We start from the raw sequence: 22,480 nt of genomic DNA, 5'->3' as shown, positions 1-22,480 counted from the left end.
TACCTGTTTTAGAATATCTGAAAGAGATTATAACATCTAAGAAGATCTTGTTATATCCTTGGTTTCCTTTAAACTGGTTTGCAGATGCCATAAAAATGCTTCATCTTTTTTTTCCCATAAAGTAGTTTGACACTTTTAGCATCATAATGCATTAAGCCTTGTCCTAGCAAAAGCAAAAGTACTTCTGCCCACAAATAGTGGCATTGGTGAATTTTATCTTACCTGAGGGTGAAATCCTTTTCTGTTTTTTATCACCTCGTACAGTGGTTTACAGTGGATGTCCTAAAGCATTTGAGGCTGGCATTTGGTGGCCGCAGACCAAATTTGGGCAGCCTGCTGCAGTGCCGTGTCCCAAGGGATCAACAGGTAAGTAGCAGAATTTTGAACTTATCATAAACTTCAATGCGAAATGCAATTTTTCAAAGTTTAGTTAAATCCAGAAGGTAATGTGTTGTCAGAGGCTGAAAATAAGAATCTGGCCAACCTCAGAATGAAGATTTAATCTAAGTGAAGATATTGCAAATATATATGAGCCCGTTTAGAATTATGGGTTGGATGCAGGCAGGTTTTTCATTCAATCTCACCTAATTCACCTCCTCACTAGAGTCTCTGTCTCATGTGTTTTGTGGCCATGAAGGTCCTAGGATCTCTTGGTAAGCAGAGGGGAACACTTCCTCTTTCTTTTAACAGTAGAAAAGCCGGTTGAATCCAACCCCATGAAGGGCAGAATATGAAAAATGCAGATCATGAGCTGTTGTAGAATAGGATAGGAATCTCAATCCCCTGTGTGAAAAGACAGCCAAAATATTCTTTTCCTTTTGTTTCTGAGATCTTTACATGATTTTACAAGCGTAATCAGTTACACCCTTCTAAGTCCATTGACTCTGAAGAGTGTAACTTTGCTCAGGATTGCACTGTTAGTATGATACACAGGACTGTGTTTCAGAGGGTAGCTGTATTGATCTGCAGTAGAACAGTTAGATTTGAATCCTGTAGGACCTTAGAGACCAACAAGATTTTCAGGGAGTAAGCTTTTGAGAGTCAAATCTCGCTTTGTCAGACATGAGTAGGAATGAAGATCTGAGTGTATTTATCCCAGTCAGGACCAGTGTTCCCTCTAAGCTGAGTTAGTGTGAGCTAGCTCACAGTTTTTTAGCCTCCAGCTCATGTATGTTTGTCTTAGCTCAGGAAAGATGGCCCCGGAGCAAACGAATTTATGCAGTAGGCAAATAATTCACTCACAGCTTTAATGCCAGTAGCTCACAAAGTAGAATTTTTGCTCACAAGACTCCACAGCTTAGAAAGAGGACTATGTATGAGGTAATTAAAGTAGTAAGGAATAGACAGACAAGCAACTCTACCTTAGTACATCTGTACTCTACCTTAGTACATCTGTATTCTTCTGGAACTTTTCCAGTGCAGTGGAGTGTTACTTTGTGAACGAGAGTGATTCTTCTCCCCCTTTGAGGTAATACAACAATTGCATTTTTCGCTAATTAATTTTTGTTTGAAGGCAATGCCGTGCGCCACTGCAACAGCGAGAAAGGCTGGCTCCCGCCTGAGCTTTTTAACTGCACCACCATTGGCTTCATGGACCTTAAAATAATGGTAAGAACAGGCTGCTCTGCAAAAGAGGAAACCTTTACTGACTTGTGTGTACCATAGCAGCCTTTATGCCACTGTTTAACACTGCAAAGAATCCTTGTCTTCTCCTATGCCCGGCGAGTAAGGATTGCTCACTTTGTTTCTTTATGTGGCATGGAATATACTTTGCAAAGAAGAAGCCAGGTTTCTTTGTAACTGCTAATGGTATAACTTTCCTAGCGCTCTTCTGGCCATTGCAGACTGCGCCCAGATGAGATAATGAGGTTTTGGGGTTAAAGCGTCAAACTAGAATTTGAGAGAGAGCCAAGTTCGAATCCCCATTCTGCCATGTGTGACCTTGAACCAGTCACACAATCTCAGCCTACCTTTCATAGTGGCGGTTGTGCTGAGAAAAGGAGAACAACATATTCTGTAGCAAGCTCCTTAGGGGAAGGGCAGAATAAAGTGCAATAGATGGATGGAAAGACGGATAGCTGGGTGGATACAGAAATGCATTTATTTGCAGGGGTCAGAGTGGAGCTAGGAAATACTGACTTTGGGCTCAGAAAATAGGTTCAGAACATGAACAACATTAGCTGAGGTGCTAGAGTTTCCCCTTGAGAAAGTTAAGCCTTGGATTGATCACTTGCCTAGGTACAGGTAAGGCCACTAAGCACTGGTTCATACTCTCTACCAGCAGGCAATACAAAAGGTAAGGCATAAGACCAAACAAGCTCTCATGTTACCATTTCTCTCCTTGAATCATGGCATACGCACATGTAATCTATGCAGTCTGCATCTCTTCCTCTGCAATACCACATGGAAACCGTCAGTATAAAAAGCATTTCACTAAGCCTTTTAACAAAGGCGGAGTGCTATTTATTTCTTAAATTGGAAAGCCTTTTTGTTTGTTTGCATCAGAATGAAAAGCTTCTCCACAATGAGACCAGCATGGATGGTGATAAGTCTGTGCAGATAGCCAGGGTGCTTCAGAATGCTACTAATCGCACATACCCCTTCTACGGGAATGATGTACGAACGGCCTACCACATGATGATCCGGGTGTTGCAGTACGAGAGCCAGCAGCAAGGGTTCAGCTTGGCTGCGATGAGAGATGTGGAGTTCAATGAGGTAACGAACGTTTACCAGAGACTGAGAAAAGATAGGTGTTGCCCCTGGTGTGGAACTAGAAAGAATGCTGCTGTATTTTCTCCTACAGTCAGTCCTCCCGGAAGATATCAGGAAACTGTCCGGGAAGACTGGACAGGAATTGCTGACCCTGCAACCAAGAAAGGGAATCTTAATGCTAAAGGCACTGTTGTATAACGGCTATAGAGGAGAGATGTGCTGAATGGCTTTATTGGCTGATTTGTCAGGATGACCAGCATGTGCAATGGCTAGAGAACAGAAGAACCTTCTGTAAAATGGCTTACTTGAAAATCACAGTAATGATGTAACATACAGAAATAGCAGTCACGAGTTTTAACACAGCCTGAGATTTGTGTATATGTGTGTCAAGGGGCAGCTGCTGAAAATAAATCTTTGTTGCAACCAGGAGTCATTTCATAGAAAAAGAGGTGCCGGAGCTCATTAGTAGCACAAGTCGTTTGCATTACTCATTTGCATATGCCACAAACCCTTGACAACACTGATCGGCTCAGCATCTGCCTTAAAATGCTTCAAATTATAATTGTCATAATAAAACCTTACTCCCATCATACTTTTAAAATTGCTTTCGCCGATGTGGCCGCAGTGGCATGATGAAGATTACCATCTGTCTGCTTTGTATGTTTTCGTTATTTTCACATTTTTTGTGGTGAAAAATATTAGAAAGTTTGTCAAATCTTAGAGTTCAGCGAAATTCTTACAGGGGATTTGAACAATGGAGCCCAGAAGCAAGTATTTGGGATGGGGGGTAAGAAAGAAAGAAAGCACAATAAAATTTAGAGGTTCCAGAGCTCCACTCATGTGACTCTTACCCAAAATGAGGTCTGGTTGCAATGTTGTGGATATGAAAGTACTACAAAATAACAAGGTTGAAACTTGACTTCTGAGTATAAATGAAGAGCAATGAAAAAAAGAATTTGTAAATATAGTATATTTATTTATATACATCATTTATAGACTGCCTTTCTCATTTGGATTCAAGGTAGATTACACAGAGTGAGCTAATACAATCAACAAGATAGGATATTCAATAAATAATTCAATAGAATTAGGGTCGTAGAACCAAACAGAAATCTAAAAACAGAACTGAAGCAAAGCATAAATCTTAACATGAAACAAAAATTACATAGAAGGATCCTAGTTTTCAGCAAGCTGAACACAGTAGTATAGACCACAATCCCTAATAATTTATCCAAGTAACTTCGTGAATAATTTAGTGCAGCTCAACTCTATTGCCTGCACAGAAAAGCCCTCTTGAATAATTCAGTTTCGCATAGTTTCTGGAAAGCAGGAGAGTGGGAGCCTTCCTGACCTCCTCAAGGAATTTGAATCCCATGCTTCCCAAGTGTGTGGGAGCCCACTTATGACTGGGTCTGTGGTATGCAAGGAGAACGGACTTCCGCCCCCTTCCCCCACACCACTTTCCCGACTTGAATTAGCTCTATGGAGCCATTGTTTGCTCCACTGGGAAACTTAACATGCTGCCATAACTACACATAAGTTTTCCAGCGGAGTAAACAGCATCTCCTGTGGGCTGTTTAAACTGGGAAAATGTTGGTGTGGGGGAAGACACATGTGCCTTCTCCATGTGTGCCATGGTCCCAGTCATAATTGGGCCACTGGACACTTTGAAGGCATTGAACCCCCAGTGCAGGGATGATCCAAACTGATGGTGGTCAAAAGAAGTTGATGTCATATGAATCGGTCCTACGGATGTTCTTCAGATTAACTAGGCTCTGGTATAATTCAGCCTCCTAAATTGCCAGGCTCTAGACTCGGATCTCAGAGACCCAAGATCAAATGCCTACTCTGCCCATAGAAACTCACTGACTGACCTTAAGCCAGTCATAGAGCGTTTTCGCACTTACCTTAAGCCGGAGCGACGTCCCTCTTCACCGCGCAGCGTCTGCGCGGATTTCGCACTAATTGCTCCGCAGAACCCGGAAGAGCCGCAAAGTCCCGCGGCTTTTGCGTCGCAAATGTAAACTGGTTTTTGGCGGTTTACATTTGCGACGCAAAAGCCGCGGGACTTTGCGGCTCTTCCGGGTTCTGCGGAGCAATTAGTGCGAAATCCGCGCAGACGCTGCGCGGTGAAGAGGGACGTCGCTCCGGCTTAAGGTAAGCGCGAAAACGCCCATAAACTCTCAGCCTAACTTGCCTCACAGTTTATCTCTGATTTCAGCGTAGGCGAAATGCTTAAAATAGCACCCGCTGATCTTAACCTAAGCAATTTTGTTTTCTTTTAAGCAAGTCAGCTTTGAGGTGTGGTCTGCAGCTTTTTTTTTTTTCATTCCTTTCGACAGCCAGTATAGCTTTTACATTTTGTGAGCAGCATATGTTTTCTTTTCCAGAATATCGTAAAAGCTGGCAGTGCTCTTCTCGACCCAAGCACTAGAGAGCATTGGGAACACATCCAGAGGACAGAGGGGGGCACGACGCAGCTCTTGAAATACTACGAGGAGTATTTCCGCAACATAGCAAAGAACATGAGAAACACCTACATGAACCCTTTTGTTATCGTTACCTCAAACATGAGTAAGTTGTTGCCTTGTCATTTTTATTCTAGCAAGTACGAATACCTAATATGTCAGAAGGCTTGGATCCGCCAATGCACTGCAGCCCAAACCTCCAGCCCAAACCTGTCTTCTCCCAGCAGTAGCAGCAGCCGTGACTTTTTCACTTCCTCCCTTCCCCCCAGCTTTAAAAATGTCCCCCAATATGCTGTCACTCCAAGGAACAGCATTTTAGGGGCTATTTTTGGTGGGAGGGAAAGAACTAATAAAAGTTGTACAGGAGGAAATCTTTCCATCTGCAGAAACACACCAGTTGAATCAAGCGGAGGGTTCTTTCACTAGAAATGGCAAGACTGGCTGTCTGTTCCAGAGATATGTAACCGTTGGCACACATGACAGACAGCGGCATGCGAAACCATTTTACTCAGCATGCAGGTCCAATTCTTTGCAATAACCGAGGCAAGCCCACCAAGTCACAAGCAGCACTGCTGAGGCCAGCAGTATGGGAGAAGGCAACAGGCATGGTTTATGCCTGCTATTGTTTCCCAAATCTATGTAGCGGCCAGCAGGCCCAAATTGAGCCCATGAGATGCTGGCAGTGCAGCAGGGATCCAGTTTGCTCCCTCTGTGTGTGGCTCAAGAGCATCATCTTTCCTTTTTGTTTGCTGACTCAACAGCATATTTTTTTTCTAGTATTCAGGCCCAAGAGGTTGCTTAACCCTGATCTGCAGAGTGACCTTCTCCAGGGATGTTAATTCTATCCTTGACAGTGCTTAGATAAAGCTAAGAGAGTCTTCTTCAAGAAGACTGGCAGAAAATATTACTGTCAGAGCTAGGGTTGCCAAGTCCAATTCAAGAAATATCTAGGGACTCTGGGTGTGGAGCCAGGAGACTTTGGGGGTGGAGCCAGGAGACATTAGGGGTGGAGCCAAGATCAAGGCTGTGATAAGCATCATTGAACTCCAAAGGGAGTTCTGGCCATCACATTTAAAGGGACGGCACACCTTTTCAATGCCTTCCTTCCATAGGAAATAATGAAGGATAGGGGCACCTTCTTTTGGGGCTCATAGAATTGGACCCCGTGGTCCAATTTTTTTGAAACTTGGGGGGTATTTTGGGGAGAGGCACTAGATGCTCTATGGAAAGTTCGGTGCCTCTACCCCCCAAAACATCCGCCCCCCAGAGCCCCAGATACCTGCGGATCAATTATCCATGATTTTCTATGGGAATAAATCTCCATAGGGAATAATAGAGTTCCCAGCAGACATTTCCCTCCCCTCCCCCCACTTTCTGATGACCCTGAAGCGGGGGGAGGGCCTCCAAACCGGAGGATCCCCTGCCTCCACCTGGGGATTGGCAACCCTAACTCAACAGCATATTTTTTCTAGTATTTTCTAGTATTTCTAGTATTCTAGAGGTTGCTTAACCCTGATCTGCAGAGTGACTGTTCTCCAGGGATGTTAATTCTATCCTTGACAGTGCATAGATAAAGCTAAGAGAGTCTTCTTCAAGAAGACTGGCAGAAAATATTACTGGGCAGCTGCCATTAATGACATGGGCAGCTGGGGGTTGTGCTCCCCGGGAGCCAGAGCAAAACCCTGCACTCCTATCTATGACTGTGCCATTAGGGCTGCAAGCTGGTTGGGGGAGGGGTTTATAAAACTGCTTCTGGATTTGTTAAGGTGATGGAGAGGGATTGTGTCATAAAGGTAATGCTTCAACAGTATCCACTGTTGCACCAGTCCTAGGCAGCATTAGACCCATGTAAGATCATTTACTTCAATACACTTAAAAGGGTTAAGATGTTATCAAAGATTCCAGGTTTTCACGGCTGGCATCATCATTAGGGTTTGTAGAATCTTTCGGGATCAAGTGCCGTGTTATACTGGAGAAAGTTTTTTTTCCAGACGTTTCGTTCTCAGCTGCGGAGAACATCCTCAGTAGCATTGCAGCCGGAGCAGGCGCTCAGACCTTCTTGGCTGCTGTGCATTGTGGGTTAAGATGCTTTGGATTGTAATGTAGCCTTATACTTTGGGGTATGTGTGATTCAGTTTTGGCTGTCTCAAGCACCCAAATGCCTTGAATTTGAGTGTTCAGATACAAGTGCTAAATTAGATAAAAATGCTTGGAGCTCAAAGTCTTCTCTGAATCTGAGAGGAGAGCTTTTATGATTTTAGTGTAGCTTTTACAGTATGTCAGACTCACATCTAACTTTCAGATGGAATTGAAAGTCATGGTCAGACATCCATCCCACCTCACCCCAATTCTGTATTTATCTGAATGTACAAATATAGCAGTTGTATTTTCAGAAAGGGCTCCCTGTAATATGCATCTAAATAGGCACAAATGTGGTCCATACCTGTATTCAGTGCTGAAATATCTTAATGCCTTCTAGCCATATATCCCTATAGCACGACTATCAAATAAATAAATTTACCAAGTGGCCCCATTGGGTTGGATTCTGTCTGGCAGCAATGAAATCCTAACGCATATTACGGTGAATTTTTTTTTGTTCTAGTTATTGCTGTTGACATCTTTGAAAAGTCTAATTTTACGGGAGCTAAAGTGCCGCGGTTTGATTTGATTAAAGCAGATTATCCCAGAGATCTTGAGTCATCCGTTTTGTTTCCTGATACTTTGTTCAGAACTTCCAATCGAAAAGGTACAATGCTATTCTCAGTACTTTTGGAATCTTTTGGTAACAGTTTTCATTATTAATTACAAAAGAGATAATGTAGTCTCTCAAGGGGTGGGCAGAAATGCGTCAAATGGATAAAAATATTTGAGGTACCACGCTGCTCTCCAAACAGAATTCAAGATGGGACTATGCAAAAAGGAGGGAACGATTCCTCTTGGCTAGAACTACCAGGGAGTAGGAACAGGTGTACACCCCCAAATGTCTTTGAGTGCATCCCTTTACTTATAAGTGAATGGCTGACATTCATATTGGACAAAGTTTGGGGGAAATCTTGTGATCAAAGTCAAAACACTGCACGACATCATTTGCACTAAATCTCCACTGACCGCATAGAGGGTACAGTGTGTATCTGTCTTGTGAGTGTTTACACCCCCTGCTGGGATTCCTGTGATATAATGCCCTCATGCTACACATGCCCGACCTGTTCTGATTGCAGACTTGTACTCTATATAACGTAATGTATCCTGTCAACCTACACTGCTTTTATATAGGTGAGACAGCTATATGGTAGGGAAATGGTTCAGAAAGGTGCTTTGGTGATTAGGGACTGTACTGTGTTACTGTCTGTTGCTATAAGTATGTTCCTTCTAGGTAATTTCTTCATCATTTGTTGTGTTTAAATGTTTATACTTTGCTTCAGCATAGTTTCAGCTCTGTATCAGATTTCTAATTGTTTTCAAATTTTTGCAATCCAAGCCCTATTTATTGGATGTTTCAACGATGGATTATATTGATTTATAATGTGTAATCTGCCTTGAGTCTCAGACGGACTATAAAATAACATAAATAAGTAAATCCAACTGATGAATTTGCTGATCCATGAAATGTTTATGCCTCACCATCAGCTGTAGGGGATGGGCGTGGATCAGGGAAATTGAGGTTTGTTGGAGGTTCGTGATTTGGGGTTTTCACAAACCATGAACCTCCAACAAATTCTTCCATTGGACAAACGGGCTCATGGTTTGTCCAGTTCAGAGTTCAGCCAGTTTGAGTTTACTTCTGGGTTGGGCCGCCTGACAGGAAGTGAGCTCTGAAGGCATTTAAATGAACCCCTGGTTCGGAAGTGCAAACTGGCCCAGTTCATGCTTGAACCGCAGTTCATTGTTCAGTTTGTGCTCATCCCTAATCAGCTGCTATTTATTTTCTCTAGGATATCCTGGTGTTGTATGGTCCTTCCTACAGCTGTGTATCCCCATCCCACCCAATTAACTACCGTATCTCCGCACCAACTTCTTCCATTGTACTCCACACTCTCTTTCCTTGCTCTTCCTTCTGTCTTTCCATCTAAATAAGTTTTCTATTTTGAAACGTGCTGCCCTCGCATCTCTGCCTATCTTGCTCATTTTAGTCATTGTACCAACATTAATTTTGGATTGGAATGGGGGGGTGGGACTTGAAGAATGAGGCAGAGAAGGAGAATTTATACAGCATAAATCTGCTAACTAGTGATTCAGATAATGAGATAGCCTTAAGGCCTTTGGCATAACAGTATAGGAAAGAATAAATGTAAGGGGTGGGTTTTTTTCATCCTTTTTCGTCTTCTTTTAGAAAAACAGTCCCACCCTAGATCTGTCTGGGGCTGAGACTGCGATGTATTTCTATCATTATATATGTTCAAAATGGTAATTCGGCAGCATCTGAACAATGCTCAGTCGGTAAATATAAGGAACAAAGTCTCAGTATTGGAGAACTAAAATTAAAATGTCCATGTGTACTTTAATAAGCATGTCCCCAAGTTTGGTTTGGGGCAGGAGGAACTCCCTAGCTCCGTTTTTAGAACATGTGAAATTAAAGATCTGTAATCTTCTACAATTATAGACGTTATAGCAGTCGTGAGGTGAAAAGGTTACTGTGTCCTTTTTAAAAATTAACTGTATCTCTTTAAATGGTCATATAAAGTCTGAGTACTGGAGTATAAGCTCACAATGATTTTTGTCCTTAGTTGGTCCTACCACGAAGCCCTTCAAGCGTAAATTGTCTTCTAAGATGGAAGATGAGTTTTCCGATAGTAGAAGTGCATTTTCAAAGAGAAAACGACGGCACCCAGAGGAGTATAGCCAATATGCTGTTGCTGTAGTGATTATATACCGAACACTGGGGCAACTTCTGCCTGAGAGCTATGATCCTGACCGAAGGAGTTTAAGGTACTTGTTTGTTTATTAGAACATTTATTCATCTCCTTTCCTTGTGGCTCAAGACAGCTTACTATAGCTTAAACTTGTGTAACTCTTTGTTCATCATCAATTTTCTGTATAATCACACATGGGGACTGTGCATGAGCAGGCCTGTCACCTGGTAGTTTTTTTCAGCTATAAGTCTCCAGGGGACACTGCATGCTGGAGCCCGAAGCTTGTTCCTGCCCTGGGACCATGTGCTTCTGCCACTGTGTGACACAGAGTGTTGGACTGGATGGGCCATTGGCCTGATCTAACATGGCTTCTCTTATGTTCTTATGTTCTCAGTTCTTCTTTTGCCACCACAAGAGAAGGTCATACTTTTTAAAGTCCCCAGCTACAGTCGAGAGTATTTGTTCCATAGCTGCTGAAGCTACGTTGGTTTCTGAGTCCTTTTGATGGCTCAACAGGCTCTTTTCAATAAATGCTCCTTGTGTGAGGCGAAGATGATCCAAATTGACGAACATGATATCTGTGTGTTCTGTTTGGATTAGGGCATAGCGTTTCCACATGCAAGGCCTGCCAACACTTGACCCCTAAAGCTCAGAGAGATAGGGCATCACAATTTAAGGCAGTGTTGTGGGAGAAAGCCCTTAAAGCCTTGGAGCCCTCATCCAAGTCATCTTCAAAGAAGCTTCCAATTCCACATTTTTGGAATCATCATGTTTGGCTCCACCTCCCAGATTTGTGTCTCAGTCCCCTCAGATCTCCTCCTCCACCTCGTGGATCTCAGTTGCGTTCCCTTCCAACTCGTACCTCTTCTGAGCCTCCAGCTAAAAGGGCTAACAACAAGACAAAGGAAAAACATAAATCAGCTTCCCAGCAAAACACTCCTGTCTGCACTCCCAAGCCAATGCTAACCTTGCAGGAGAAGCGCAGGACTCCATCTCCAGATCCAAAATATCCACCTGTTTCTATTTCAGATGTGGATATAGGCTTACCACATGGCCAGGTTCCTCATGACTCCAATCCAGAGCAAATGACCAAGGTGCCATAGTATCAGACCCAACCGTCTATGTGGTTGCCTTCACACCTGTACATGATGTCTGCAGGATATATGGAAGAGTGGGGTGACAATTTCACAAGCTCCAAGGATGCAAGTTTGTATCATTACCATCATCAGATGCCATCATACCCACTTTCAGAAACTGCCGCACACAGGCCAGGTCCTCCTATTTCTTCAGTGAGAGGAGAAGAGACAGATCCAACACAACGTCATATCTGAGCCCAGATGAGAGGATAGGCAAACCATCTCTGACATCTCCCACAGGGAATCTCCAAATGTTTGGACAACAGATGGTTCGTATCGCCCAGTCTTTCAAGATAGAAGGCATTATGTTGGAGCACAAACCCATAGATAAGATACTGAGTTGCAATTATTCACAGTCTCCAGTATTAGAGGGCCTTGAGGACCTCATGCAGGAACTGGACCAAAAACCTGCATCTCTCCAGCCTACCTTGAGAAGGATAGAACATGTTTATAAGACTAAAAAGGAGTCGTGTAACTACCTGATGACTCATCCTCCATCATCTTCCTTGGTGATGGAGGAGATGCAGCTGAAGGGCCACCATGCCTACCACTCTGCTCCCACCGATAGAGAGGGGAGAAAACTGGATGTCTTGGGTCAGAAATTGCATTTGTCAGCCGCATAAGGTTTCAAATTCACTAACTATGGTTGTCATCAGATGACAGGATGAGTGCATTTTGGCTGCATTTCTAATTTTTTCCTTTTTTGTGTGCTAGAGAATTTTGTCTAAATATCTAGCCATACCCCGCTGCGCCACACACTCACCCCATGGTTGACCATTCAGATTATTGCTGCAGGATAACCATGGAGTGGGCAGTCAAGCAGCCTTGGAGCCCAGCATCAGTTTTTTGTTTGCAGCATCAGTTTTTTGTCAAGCAGCATCAGTTTTTTGTTTGTTTTTCACGCATGTGCATGAGCATGAATTCAAAGAACCGACTCCTTTTTGACAGCTCTGCAATCCCTCCACCAAGTACTGTGATCATTGATTCCTGTACAACTGTATTTCTTTGCCAGAAATCACTCCCTCTCCTGTCTGATTTTATTCCCTTTCCCACTCATTTCATAGGACTCTTTATATTTCTGTGGCACTTTTTCTCTCCCAATAGAGCTTTCCTGCCAAAGCAATATATGAAATGACTTGGAGTAAAGTTCCAGGGGCAGAACTTTACTGGCTACCAATATGGGAACCTAAACAGAGACTGTTTCCAGCATCGTCCCACCCCAAGAAATGGCAGAAAGGTTCATTTTTCATGAATGTGTCACGCTAAAACACACACACCACAGTAGGCGCCAAATTACAACAAAATATCGTAGCAAAGCAGCACACAAACAGTGAGTCAGAACCCTTGTGTGAAGATCTGATGAGGCACACATCACTGTTTCAAAAAAGGGGGGTGGTGACTATGGAACAGGTGCTATTTGAATGTGATTTTTAACTCCACAGAGTAACAACAACATCAGATCAAACAGCTCATCTGACCGCAGCCTATGAAACCATTATGGCTGGTTATCAGCCCATCTTATGGGAGAGGTGTCCTGACGGGTCCCGGCTGGGCCTCTCCCCCCGCCTCGCTGCCGACCCCTGGGGCCCCCTTGCCCATTTGAGCGCTGGCTCAGCCAGCTGAAGACACTGAGGAACCTCATCCCTTGCCGCTGCCCCCCAGAGCCCCCATATCTACCAGAGTGCCGGCTCTGCCAGCCAAAGACATCAGGTAGCCCCACAGTCCAGGGCACGGCGCAGAAGCGGCCCCAAACCCTTGGGCCCAGCTGCAGGTCTGGGCAGCCCGTGGGGTGGCAGCGGCAGCTCTGCCCGACCGCTGGGAACCACCGCCAGCCCCAAAAGACTCCGACGGCCTCCCAACGAGATCGCCGGCCTCTGCACTGGCTGCGTCCCAGCAGAGCCAGAAGCAAGCCCAGCCCCACCTTGGAGATAGCCTGGGCATCTTGCCTTTTATATGGGGGCGTGGGGCAGAGAAGAGGAGGAAGGGACGGGCAGCAAGAGAGCAGGGGAAGTATAAAGGGAGAGAAGGCAGCAGAGGCGGGGCGATGAGGAGGAAAGGAGGTGAAGCAGAAACCAGAGGCGGAGATAGCCCAGAGAGAGAGAGAGGGACGAGCCACCAGTACTGCTGCTGCAGGGGCCCAGGTGTGCTTAACAAGCCCAACAAAACACACACACTCTCTCTCTCTCTCTTCGTAGCAAGGCAAAAAGCTGATATCTAGAATAAAACCTCATTGGTCTTATAGGTGCTTTCTTTGAATCTCTCCCATGTGTTTGAGGGAACTGGGCAAAGTAAGCTCTTGCTCTTTCCTTCCCTCCCCCTCTCTTTCTCCCCAGGGATGAGGAGGGGGAGGAGCTTCAACCCTTGGTTCAGTAGCTCTGCTGTGTGATTGAGAGAGTGTGGTAAAGCAAACTCTCACTCTGTTGAGAGCCAGTTTGGTGTAGTGGTTAAGTACACGGACTCTTATCTGGGAGAACCGGGTTTGATACCCCACTCCTCCACTTGCAGCTGCTGGAATAGCTTTGGGTCAGCCGTAGCTCTCATAGGAACTGTCCTTGAAAGGGTAGCTTCTGAGAGAGCCTCTCAGCCCCACCTACTTCACAGGATGTTTATTGTGGGGGAGGAAGATAAAGGAGATTGTGAGCCACTCTGAGACTCTTGAGTGGAGAGCGGAATATAAATCCAATGTCATCATCTTCTTTCTCTCCCTCCTTCCCCAAGGGAGAAGCCTCAGCCTATGGAGGGAAGAGAGGTTTTGTTCTGTAGCACCTGTTTGATTGATAGAGCCTAGAAAATCAAGCAGTTATGCAGAAGAAAGAGAGAGAGAGAGAAGGAAGCAGATGACAGCCTGTTGTTTGCAAGATGCATACAAGCCCTGTGAGGAAGGCTATGGCCTGCGGACTGCACACATGACACGCCTGCTCTAAGGGATGCATTTCAGCTGTGTTGGCAGCAAGCCCTGTTTTATTTGTTCCTTCTGACACTGCTCCTTATCAGGGTAATAGAGAAAGCCTGTGAGGAGAGATCAAACATTATCCTCGTAGCACCCTTTTGGCCTCATCAAATATGGTTTCCCGTCATTATGGAGATCTCACGGGGCCACTTCCTTCCCCTACCAAATCAACCAAATTTAATCAGCATCAATCAGGTGTTTCACCGTGATCTGAACCGCCTCAACCTGCCAGCTTGAAGGCTTCAGACAGATACCTAATCTTTTTTTGAAGGAAGTAAACGATGTTCTCGTGCAGTCACGCAAGCCTAACAATAGGAAATCTATACGTATAAGTGAAGGCAGTTTGCCTTCTGGTGTGGTGAGAGAGACATATCGCTGGGTAGTGCTCTGCTGCAGACCATATTTGATTACTTATACCACCTGAAAACAAAGTGCCTGGCCTTTTCCTCTTTGAAGGTTATCCAGGCGGCTGTTTCTTGCTAACACAAGGGAATTGAGGGAAGATCAGTTTTCTCCCATCATTTGTCCAAGAGGTTTCTTAGCAGGCTAGGTAGTCCTTGCCCACCCTGGGATCCTTTACTGCCCTAATGGTCTCTACCTGTTGTGAGCAGAGTTAAAGCTCAAACCTTTTCATCCCTTTGCTATGTGTTCGTTGGCAGAACTCTCTATGAAAGTGTGTTTCTTTGCGGCTGTTACCTCAGCCAGGAGTGTGAGTGAGTCGGCAGCTCTTCAGATAGATCCTCTGTTTTTGAAGTTTTTTCCTGAAACATATGAACATATGAAGCTGCCTTATACTGAATCAGACCCTGGGTCCATCAAAGTCAGTATTGTCTTCTCAGACTGGCAGCGGCTCTCCAGGGTCTCAGGCTGAGGTTTTTCACATCTATTTGCCTGGACCCTTTTTAGTTGGAGATGCCAGGGATTGAACCTGGGACCTTCTGCTTCCCAAGCAGATGCTCTGCCACTGAGCCACAGCCCTATTCAAGGCTCTCCAGGGTCTCAAGCTGAGGTTTTTCACACCTATTTGCCTGGACCCTTTTTTTTTTGGAGATGCCGGGGATTGAACCTGGGACCTTCTGCTTCCCAAGCAGATGCTCTACCACTGAGCCACCGTCCCTCCCCTGAATCAGACCCTGGGTCCATCAAAGTCAGTATTGTCTTCTGAGACTGGCAGCGGCTCTCCAGGGTCTCAAGCTGAGGTTTTTCACACATATTTTCCTGGACCCTTTTTTTTGGGGAGATGCCAGGGATTGAACCTGGGACCTTCTGCTTCCCAAGCAGATGCTCTACCACTGAGCCACCGTCCCTCCCACTCTAGTCAGGTTTCTTCCTAAGATACTTTCCATTTACCCCAAGATATCATTTTGCCCATTTTTTTCCTTTGCCAAGCTCTGAGAATTGACTGCTCATTGCTTTAAAAAAAAGTGTTAGAAGGACATTGTTATTTTACTTCAAGAGAACCCTGGAGTTTTCCAGGGATAGAGCCCTGTTCGTTTGTTTTAGTGCAGGGGTGTTGAACTCATTTGTTAGGAGGGCCTTTGGGGGGGGGGCGGGCCTTGTGTGTCATAAAATGTAATGTGAGGTAGCAGATATATAAACTTTATAAAAGACACAAACACAATTAAAGGTATTATTTTCTGACTTAAAACACAAGCGTAGTGAAAACTCTTGCAATATTTTGTTTGAAATGAAAAGGTGGAGGAATAGTGGGAACTGGCAATGCAATTTTTAAAATAAAACATCAACAAAAAGCACAAGGATCACAGAAGAAACTAAAAATATTAAATGCTCTGAGCCTGGAAAAACAATGAAATGGAATTGCAAACTTCTCCCTTCCCCCCACCCCCGGTCTACTCAAATAGACAATGGCTCTCCAGTGTAATATCCCCCTTTGGTTGAGGATTCCCATGTTAGAGTACTCACTAGGTCAAGTCTATTGAGCAGAGACAAGCTGGCTCAAAGCTTAAACCCTTTATTTGCAAAGACATAACTCCAGAAAGCTAGAGCTTCAGCTGTCTGTATAGTAACACTGAAAGGAAACTGATGTCCACTCCACTGAAACACATTGCAGCATAGACAAAGCTGCAAGGAAAACATGGAATGGATCTTCCATCAAGGTCCCTGGGCCCTATCTATCTGGGCACAGAGACCTTAATGGAAAATTGACTCCATGTTCTCCCTGCAGCTTTGATGAAGAGTCTGTTCTGTGTTTTCCTTGCAGCTTTGTCTATGCTGCAGCCTTCAAAGACAAGGCAGAAAAGGCAGAGAACTGAACAAGAAGGGAACTTGGTCAACCTCAGAGCTTCAAATGGGGAGGACAGGAGTGGGGAGAAAAGAGCCCTGGGATCCTAATTAAAGCCCTGGGCAGGCTGGTTCTGCCCCGTGGGCCAGACATTTGACACCCCTATTTTAGTGGCTCTAAGAAAGGTAGGAGAGTGTCATTTCAGACCCTGAAGGATTATCAGGGCTGTTAGGGAGTGTTATGATCAGGCCACATTACCATGTCTGTTGAACAATCACAGTTGAACAATCTCTGTCAAAGGCACTCCATCCAGGAAAGCTGCTGAAAAAGCTTTTCCGCAGCTTTCCTGGGTGGAGTGCCTTTGACAATTTGCAAATCTCTGGTCGTTGGCAGAAAGATTTGTACGTCACTATGCTTTGAACCTGCGGGCGAGACATGAGGCTCAAGTAGGCAAGGCAGTTCTTCATTCACTATTCAAGTGAGGAGAGCATGTTCTACCACCTGGTGAGTAGGACTGCACAGTCCCATGTGGGATTGCACAGAAGACCGATGATGAAAACAAAGGTGTACTTAACTGTAACTATTGTGCATCAAGAATCTTCTGTGCAGACACACATATCCTCCCTCCTGCCCCACTCCATGCTCTGGCTTCAGTGGTATTAGAGGTACTGAGGGGGGGAGCACTGCTGCACAGGACCACATGATCCTTGGGTGGGTACAAGCTTCCGGCTCCAATGCAGAGCTCCTTCCGTAGGTTTTCAGCTGTAAAGATATCCAGTGGCAGCCCTGCTCATGCACAGTGTGCTGCCTGCACAGAAGATACTTGATGAACATAGTTATAGGTAAATGCAATGTTATTATCTTCTTTAACTTGCTTTGGGTGACACTTTTTATGGGTTAGATTGTAGATGCCTTAGTGCTTTCATAATAGTATTCATGGCAACAGAATGGCACTTTTATGGGTGGAATAATGCTGTTCTCCTACTAGCCCTCGCCAATGCCGTTTCTACAGCTCCCATGACCCTCTAGGAGCAGAATTTGGAGGCTCAGTGAGCTGGAAGAGGAGGCAGGAAAGTCTTGCTGTGTTGGCTTCACTGTACTGTCAGTGTATTGGATTGAACCTCATGCTCTAGTAAGCTAAGGCGGTGTTAAAGGAGAGTGAGGCCATTGCATTCTGATGTGATTAGAGATGAATGTTCTGCCTGTAATATTCACCTGGTGATCGTTCAGTAGCACCAGCAAGCCATCATTTGATTGTGGCAGTTCTCAGTTGATGGTCATGTGACCGTTAGTGCTCTTGAGCACTGTATCCACTGCCAAGCAAAGTAGGCACTCACTTGAAACTTGGCACAAGTTCCTTGTTTGCATACTTTATAATTTTGTTTTATTCTACCAGGTTACCCAATCGGCCAATCATTAATACTCCAATTATCAGCGCTATTGTTTATAGAGGAGAGGGACCTTCATCCAATCTACTGGAAAATCCCATTACACTGGAGCATACCATGTTGGAAACTGAGGAGAGAACAAAGCCAGTTTGTGTGTTCTGGAACCACTCAATTGTGTATGTGTTATAATCTTTCACGCTTTTGGCTGGGAACTGTTATATGTTAACACTTTGATGATAATGGTGACTTTGGGATGTATTTCATATGGCTAGTCTAGTAAGGAACGGGGTAATGACAAATTTGAAGGCTGTTGTTTGTATGGTGATGTTAAGCGCTATCAGGTCACAGTCAACACCATGAGGTTTCAAGGCAAGAGATGTTCAGAGGTATTTCAGTGGCGGAGATCTTATGATGAGGAGTCTAGAACTTCTTGTAGAGTGTTTTTGAAGACCTATGAGAAGGCAGTAAAGTCAGCTAAGCAGGAATTCTTTGTGGCCTCCATTGCATCAGTGAAATCGTGCCCAGCCCAATTATCTAGGATAATTCGTTCATTAACTACAGTGCCGACAGGCAATCTAAAAGCTAGGGAATTGGATATAGGCTGTGAGGCTTTTGCGACCTACTTTGCAGACAAGGTCTTGACTCTCCGCCAGGATCTTCCAGCCGCAGCTGATACAGTATGGGAACTGGAAGCCCGTTGTCCGTCCTCTGGTCCCATGTTGGACCACTGCAGTCATCTTTCTCAGGAAGATGCGGACAGGATCTTGGCTGTAGTGAAGCCGACCACTTGCCTACTGGACCCATGTCCACCCTGGCTTCTTAAAGCAGGTGGCGAGGGTATCCAAGGTCCTTTAGCTGACATTGTTAACTTGTCTCTGGAAACGGGGACTTTTCCAACTAAACTTAAAGAGGCAGTGGTTCACCTGCTTTTTAAAAAGCCATCTTTGGACCCGATGGTCCTGACCAATTACCGCCCAGTTTCAAATTTACCGTTCCTGGGTAAGGTAATTGAGAAAGTGGTGGCAGAGCAGTTCCAAGCTTTCCTGGAGGATACCTCTACCCTTAATCCCTTCCAGTCAGCTTTTGTCCTGGCCATGGGACGGACCAGTTGCCCTCACTAATGAGGTTGCCCTCACTAATGAGGTTGCCCTCACTAATGACCTTAGAAGGCATCTGGATCAAGGCTGATCAGCGCTGCTATTGTTGTTAGACCTTTAGGCAGCATTTGACACAGTCGATTATGATCTAATGACCCACCACCTTGCCGATATTGGAGTCCAGGGGGTATCCTTACAGTGGTTCTCCTCCTTTCTCCGTGATCGGGGACAAAGGGTGGCGATTGGCGAGCAGATCTCCCTGTGGCACTCACTTGAATGTGGTGTGCCGCAGGGAGCTATTCTCTCGCCAATGATGTTTAACATCTATATGCACCCCCTTGCCAAGATTGCTCGAGGTTTTGAGCTGGTTTGTCACCAGTATGCAGATGAAACCCAGCTCTATCTGTTGATGGACAGCCATGCAGACGCCGCCCCGGACCATCTGACCAGGGCGCTAGAAGCTATGGTTGGATGGTTGCAGTTAAGGTGGCTGAAGCTTAATCCAACTAAGATGGAGGACCTGTACTTGAGTTGAGGGGGGCTAAGATCGGACATCCATCTCCCCACCCCAATGCCCCCAATACCCACGGATCAATTCCCTATTATTCCCTATGGGAATCGTTCTCCATAGGGAATAATAGAGTGCCCAGTAGACATTTCCCTCCCCCCACGCTTTCTAAAGGGGGGGAGGGCCTCCAAACCAGGGAATCCCCTGCCTCCTCCCTCTCTCTCACACACAAATAATTACTAGATCTTCTTCCTGCAGAACTTTCCTTGCTGTGAAAACGAAAGCAAAAGAAAGGGAGGGGCCGTTCTCCATGGAAACTATTACTGACCCTTTCCCATGAAGCCCTTCCTGTTTCCTGTTTCCCTCGCAGCCTCAGAGGAACACATTTTACAAATGGATCAGGAGCTCTACAACTACATGATGCCTACACACATGTCCCCCCCCCCCGCTTCCGGATTTTTGGAAAGCGGGGGAGGAGGCTGCAAATTCGGGGGTTGGGAAGCCTACAGTTTTCTAACAATGATAGGGGGGGGGGAGTCCTGAAGGTTCATTGCTCCTTGAAGATCGAAGAGGCGCTAAGTCTAATAAAGTAGTAATAATGGTTTGTGTATCCTGCTTAAGCTACTTGCATATAAACTGGTCATTGGTCATGCCAGGGCAAGGTTTAAAAAAGAAGCATCTTCATGCTATTTTAGACATTGCTTTATAAAACTCACCTACAGCTGCCTTAATGAGTTCTCAGATCCAGCACATGATCTTCTTTAGGGGAAATAGATTGGAAGAACTCTAGGCCTTGTTATGCTTTGTTTGTCTGCATTTCCTCACAAAATTTGTCCCTGGACTTGAAAAACATTTGTATTGATGCACAATAAGGAGAGGAAAAAAGGAGCAATGGTGAAGGAAATACCCATTTTAGAAACACCATTAATGGATCAGTGGATGTATTCAATATGCCTTTGTCAATGAAAGAACAACTACCAGTTAATTTTGTTGCTTTGTTTCATCTCTTGTCAAGTAGTACGGGAAACGCAGGAGGCTGGTCCTCAAAGGGATGTGAGCTGTTTTCGAGGAATCACCGACATATTATTTGCCGGTGCAACCACATGACAAGTTTTGCTGTCCTGATGGATATTTCAAAGCGTGAAGTAGGTGATAATTTTGGCCTTCTTGGTAGAAACAATTATTAGTTGGACTTTTCAAAAAGTGTTTGCCTTTACTTTGAAATGGAAGCCACTGGATTGTCAAGATTTGGTCCCCATGATATCCTGAAGCCAACAGAGTATGTCAAGGGAACTTGACATAAAGGAAATCTGAAGCCTGTTTTAGTCAGGGCTGTAGTCTTGTAAAGTGGATCCTGGGGCAAAACATAGTCTTAGGGCCCTCCTCACACAACTTTCCAAATCCTGTCAGCAAATAATGTGTTTTTTCCCCTGCCATCAAGTCGCAGCCGACTTACAGTGACCTGGTAAAGTTTTCAAGGCAAGAGACATTCAGTGTAGCAACCCTGGTATTCCTTGGTGGTAACCCAAATACTAACCAGGCTTGACCTCACTTGCTTCTGGCCTTGGGTTAGCCATAGCTCTGGCAGAGGCTGTCCTTGAAAGGGCAGCTTCTGGGGGAGCTCTTTTGTGTCTGTTGTGGGAGGAGAAGGTATAGGAGATTGTAAGCCGCTCTGAGTCTCTGATTCAGAGAGAAGGGCGGGGTATAAATCTTCAGTTCTTCTTCTGAGATCTCACAAGACTGGATTAGCCTGGACCATCCTGGTTAGGGCAACATCTGTATTTAAGTACATGGAATATCAACATCATAAATGTTTGTATGTGTGCATGTAGATTAGTATGCAGTATTTAATTATGATTAATGGACTAAACTGCATAAAATATTTATGATGTCAAAATTCTGTGTACAACCTCTGAGCTTCAGGGTAGTGCTTTTCAGAGTCAAATAGAAGCAGATTCCCATCATGTATTTTTTTTAATGATGTTTAAATACTACATAGTAAGTTCTGACAACAGGTTTCCCGTCTAACTCTGCAAAGCACTGCCCTGAAGGTCAAAGGGAAGGGCTACATGTGTGCAGCCTTGTTTGTCCTCTAACCTTAAGTTCCTTAGCCTTCTAGGGCAGGGGTGTTGAAAATTACTTGTTATGAGGGACAGAGCTGGCATTTTATTACCCACATGGTCTGGCCCAATAAAGTCCAATTTATGTCAGGCCAGATACATCCCACAGGCCATATGTTTGACACCCCTGTTCTAGGACCTTGAGGCCATTTCTCTCTTTTGCCCCCCCTTCTCTCTACCCCTGGCTTTAGTAATTAAGTTCATTTCACCTTCACTGATATAGCGTGTCAGAGTAGTTAGGCACAGAGAGAACGGTTTGCCTCACTATTCGGTATTTACCTCACTATTCGGTATGTACCTCACTATTCGGTATTTACCTCACTATGAACTAAATTATTATCATTACCATTGTACAAATGAGAGGTGAGGCTGACAGACAGTGGCTTGACCAGGACTGTTCTGTGAATCCATGGCAGAAATGGGCCTTGACATAAAGCCTTCCTGGTGTCCGCTGGTTAAAAAATGGCTATGTTGATAGAATGAGGTGGTAAATACTGAACCTGAAACCAAGCTTGAGGCTGCCCCTCTCCAGTGAAATTGTTGTGATTTAGAAAGCCAGTCCTTCTAAGTACCCTGCAGAATTTTATTTTGCCTTTAATTCAGTGTTCAGTTGCAGTTACTTTAATGTAGGAATCAGGTTCCCACCACTAGAGTAGAGAGAAGTTCCAGGTTGCACCAGATACAGAGAGGGTTCTGAAAATAGCTTTAGCAGTGATTCAGAGCTACTTCATATATTTCCCTGATGATTTCTGAATTTGAAGAACCAGTTCTTTTCCATTGACTTGTGATGAAAGGGAAAGAGAGAGGAACATTTTCCCCTTACCGGAGGCTGCAGAATGGTTGGTGTGTAGAACAGCCGACAACCAACAATAAGCTCTGCTAATTATTGTCACTGCTAGTTGCTAATGACTGTGAGTCAGTTTATCTATGCACATTCATACACCGCTGTGCGCCCTCTGGTACGTGCATGAGTCCACCAAAGCCTGTTATCAACCTTCATCCCATCTGG

At 44.7% G+C, this 22,480-nt stretch overlaps 1 protein-coding gene across 1 annotated transcript in view; it reads left to right on the top strand.

The window, feature by feature from the left end:
- Nucleotides 1-22,480, top strand: part of CELSR1 (cadherin EGF LAG seven-pass G-type receptor 1) — a 314,186-nt gene that overhangs the window by 253,528 nt on the left and 38,178 nt on the right. Inside the window, exons 16-23 of the mRNA XM_060246078.1 lie at nt 265-366; nt 1,514-1,608; nt 2,506-2,715; nt 5,103-5,286; nt 7,783-7,926; nt 9,905-10,106; nt 17,755-17,922; nt 20,370-20,496. Of these exons, the coding sequence (XP_060102061.1) occupies nt 265-366; nt 1,514-1,608; nt 2,506-2,715; nt 5,103-5,286; nt 7,783-7,926; nt 9,905-10,106; nt 17,755-17,922; nt 20,370-20,496 (1,232 nt within the window). The remainder of the gene's footprint in view (nt 1-264; nt 367-1,513; nt 1,609-2,505; nt 2,716-5,102; nt 5,287-7,782; nt 7,927-9,904; nt 10,107-17,754; nt 17,923-20,369; nt 20,497-22,480) is intronic.

This window comes from Heteronotia binoei, chromosome 8 (genome assembly GCF_032191835.1).
Source record: "Heteronotia binoei isolate CCM8104 ecotype False Entrance Well chromosome 8, APGP_CSIRO_Hbin_v1, whole genome shotgun sequence".
Lineage (NCBI taxonomy): Eukaryota > Metazoa > Chordata > Lepidosauria > Squamata > Gekkonidae > Heteronotia > Heteronotia binoei.
This window is presented reverse-complemented; position numbering and strand designations above follow the sequence as displayed.